At 40.3% G+C, this 3,385-nt stretch overlaps 1 protein-coding gene across 1 annotated transcript in view; it reads right to left on the bottom strand.

Moving 5' to 3' along the window:
* Window positions 1–1,392: 1,392 nt before the first annotated feature.
* The window catches only part of fcho1 (FCH and mu domain containing endocytic adaptor 1), a 55,540-nt gene continuing 53,547 nt past the window's right edge, over window positions 1,393–3,385 (bottom strand). The window contains exons 26-27 of the mRNA XM_070960547.1: window positions 2,551–2,718; window positions 1,393–1,969 (exon numbers count right to left, since the gene is read on the bottom strand). Coding sequence (XP_070816648.1) covers window positions 1,941–1,969; window positions 2,551–2,718 — 197 coding nt within the window. The 3' untranslated portion in view covers window positions 1,393–1,940. The remainder of the gene's footprint in view (window positions 1,970–2,550; window positions 2,719–3,385) is intronic.

Raw genomic sequence — 3,385 nt, 5'->3', positions numbered from 1 at the left:
AAAAAAAAAAACCAACAACATGCAACCTACTGACCCAAAGGACCTTTCCCTCAGTCGTCCCTCCAGCTTAGCCATAGTCATGGCTCTGTGGGGCCTCGTAGTTCACAGTAGTCAGGAAGGCAGGGAACTCAATATGTTACCTGTGTAAGATGTCGGTGTGTTTACCTCAGTAGATTTTCTATGCTGTGCTCTGTTCAGCTCAGATGACATGAGGCAAGTATTAAAAAAAATGTAGCCACTGTTTGCGTCTCTCACTCCTGTTTCCTCTCATGTAAATAAAACACATTCTCCACAAATGGTCTCAGTCCTGTGACAGCGCCTCCGCGTGCCGTAAGGATGCATTCAGCCGCTGGGATGTGCAGACCTGTGGTAGTTTACTCAGCTGCCACAGAGCAATCCAGAGTAATTGACTTAGTGGAGATGGGACGTAAAAACCTGAACTGGAATCTGGTCTGCCTCGTTTCCTCATTAAAAAGCAGTTGTACATTTCATCCAAGGGAGATAAATCAGTACGTTAGAGCAGTTGGACCTGGAAAACCAAAACCCTTACACAAAGAGAGGATCCAGCACACACTCCCCGATACTATGACCTCATGCTCTTACTCAGATAAAAGTCTTATGTTCTGTTTGAATTAGAAAACTACAGTGTGTTATTTGGGGAATTTGTCCATAATAAATTATATATATATATATATATATATCTATATATATCTTTGTATGATGTACAAAGTGTGTGCTCTGTGGCCTTCAGTCTTTGCCTAATCTCTCTCCTCACACTGTACTTGGTCAAATTTTATCAGAAGAAAATGCTTTGATGTGTAATTGATTAGATTGGCGTGTGTGATAAATTTGTTTCCAATCTCAATCGTTCAATGTATGAAACTCAATTATTACAGCGGCGCTACTGCGCCCAAGGAAGCTATTAAACTGTCACAAGACAAATTTCTATTTAAACGAACTATTCTGATTTGATTGACGTCGGCTTTGTGTTGAAATTGGTTTGGTTGATTTATTTTTCCCTCCTCCTCGTTCCCCCTTTGGATGATTTCGTTGTAGCGATGAGACTCCTTGATCTCCAGTTATTTAAGGCTATTTGTAACTTGTGCCTGTCACAGTAATTTGCCTTCAAGTGCTTTGGAAAAAAAAGTAATTTCTGTGTGTACTTTGTAATGTTTTGTAAGGCTGTTTTAGATTTTTGGCGGAGGTTTATTTTTTATTGAACTAGATTTGGTTCTTCTTACAAGTATACTGAACCCTTATTTTTGTGCATTTTTAAACCTGTTCTTGACTACACTTTAACTAGCCTAAGGACAGATGATGGTCTGTAATAAACTGCATAGTTCAGCTGTATTTTGTACTTGGTCACAATGTGTAATAAATTGGTGTAAACCAAAAGGTTTGAGCACATTTATTTTTATCAAATATCAACATCACAAAACCTCTATTTGGAACAAACAGATTTACAAACATTTCTTTTTCTAAGGTTTGGTAGAAGATCTTTGCTCACAAATGACTCGTTCCATCCATTAAGATTCTCCAGAGATTTCTTCCATACAGTATTTACATAATTTAAAAATCCTAGTTTCCATGGCAGACAGTAATATGCTTCACTTTATTCCTTTCATCTGTAATTCATGGAAAGCTCTGACATCTAGCTCGTCTCTGAACACAGTGAATAGAAAAAGAGTTTCCTCCTGCCAAAGGCAGGACGACTGAGTGTACAACACACAACTTAAATTAGAGGAAAAGAAGAAGAAAGGCTTGGTCCTAAAACAGGACGCCGTCAGAATTAAGTGCCCATTGTCCTTCTTAGTGTCAAGGTGCCTCGTCTTCAGTTTTTATGTCTTACCACCGACCGTCCCTCTCCTCCACCCGTCCAGGCCTCCACTCAGAAAAAGTGCAAAGTTCAGTGAACTCGCAGGAATGGTCCTTCACACGATTCACAGGGAGCAGCCTGCCATGTACTTCCCTGTCAAACACATGACATAACAAGACTGTAAAGGAAACTCAAAAACCCACAGAGAATATTCAGGTTAGATTCACTTTAGTCACTGCATTATTTTTCCACGAAGGCCTGAAAGAATAAAAAAAAATCCTGCACACTGTCGATCACTCATTCTGACTTTACAGATTTCACCTGATGATGGTCTGAGGTCTGAAGTATACATAACAAAGTGAGTATTCTGGTTCTTTCGGTCTGATGCACCTGCCTGAAGACTTTCTGTGGTGCAAGAACTTTGTAGCAATGATTAATGTTTCATAAAATGTCAATAAAAAGTGAATAATGCCTGTCATAATTTCCCACAGTGATGTTTTTATATTGTTTGTATTATAAAACCAACTCCTACATCCAAACATATTCAATGTAAAGTGATACAAAACAGAAAAGCCACAAAGCGGATATTCTTCATATTAAATGTAAATGATTAATCCATAATCAATGTGATCAAAAATTCTGTATATATTACGAAACCATAGACTACTGTGATAAGACCTATCTATCATGCATTTCTACACACAGTATGTGTGTGTGTGCATTCACAGTATCACCTGTGGCAAATCTTTTCTTGACCAGCGACATGCGATAGCGGCTTCCCACCAGCTCCACGTCCATGCCCGACAGCGAGGCTCCGGAGCCCACAAACTGAACAGCCAGGCTGGGTGGAGGGCCCCGGGGAACCTCCAGGCACTGCCAGCTGGCACACAGAGTCCCTGAGCCTGGGACACACATACATGAGAAACATGACTTCACAGCTGACATATACGTACACACTGACATACATATACAGTACACTGACACGTGTGTGTGTGTGTGTGTGTGTGTGTGTGTGTGTGTGTGTGTGTGTGTGTGTGTGTGTGTGTGTGTGTGTGTGTGTCAGTATAGGGGGATAATGTCATAATTTGCTAATCCTTTTTGAAACAACGTGGACGCTTCACACACATCTCCAACCAGGCAGCACAGAAGATCTACACAATCAGCACAGTTTGAAGGTGGACACCAAGATTAGAGTCACCAACTCGGTATCTGACCACATGTGGACACTGTGGCACCCATGTTTATGTCACCATTACCTGTCCGGACAGACTGCTCTGACTGACTGGACATGCAAACAAACTATGCAGGACAGACGGGACTCGTCAATGAATGTCAAAATCTGAGAGAAGAAACCGAACTTCACAGCAACAATAGAAGATTATAAATACAGCAGGTGTGTCTGACTTGTAAGCAAGTTTAAGTGTAATTATCATAAAACAGCAGCTTCTTCGTGCATTTAACTATGCTGTAAGGTTAGTTTATGTTGTTTAACAAGGAAACATCCTTGTCTTTAGGGCAATTTGTACATTTCTATTAGTGCTGTCAATCGATTAAAGTATTTAATTGCAA

The sequence above is a fragment of the Chaetodon trifascialis genome, chromosome 4 (assembly GCF_039877785.1).
Source record: "Chaetodon trifascialis isolate fChaTrf1 chromosome 4, fChaTrf1.hap1, whole genome shotgun sequence".
In the NCBI taxonomy this organism is placed as follows: Eukaryota; Metazoa; Chordata; class Actinopteri; order Chaetodontiformes; family Chaetodontidae; genus Chaetodon; species Chaetodon trifascialis.
This window is presented reverse-complemented; position numbering and strand designations above follow the sequence as displayed.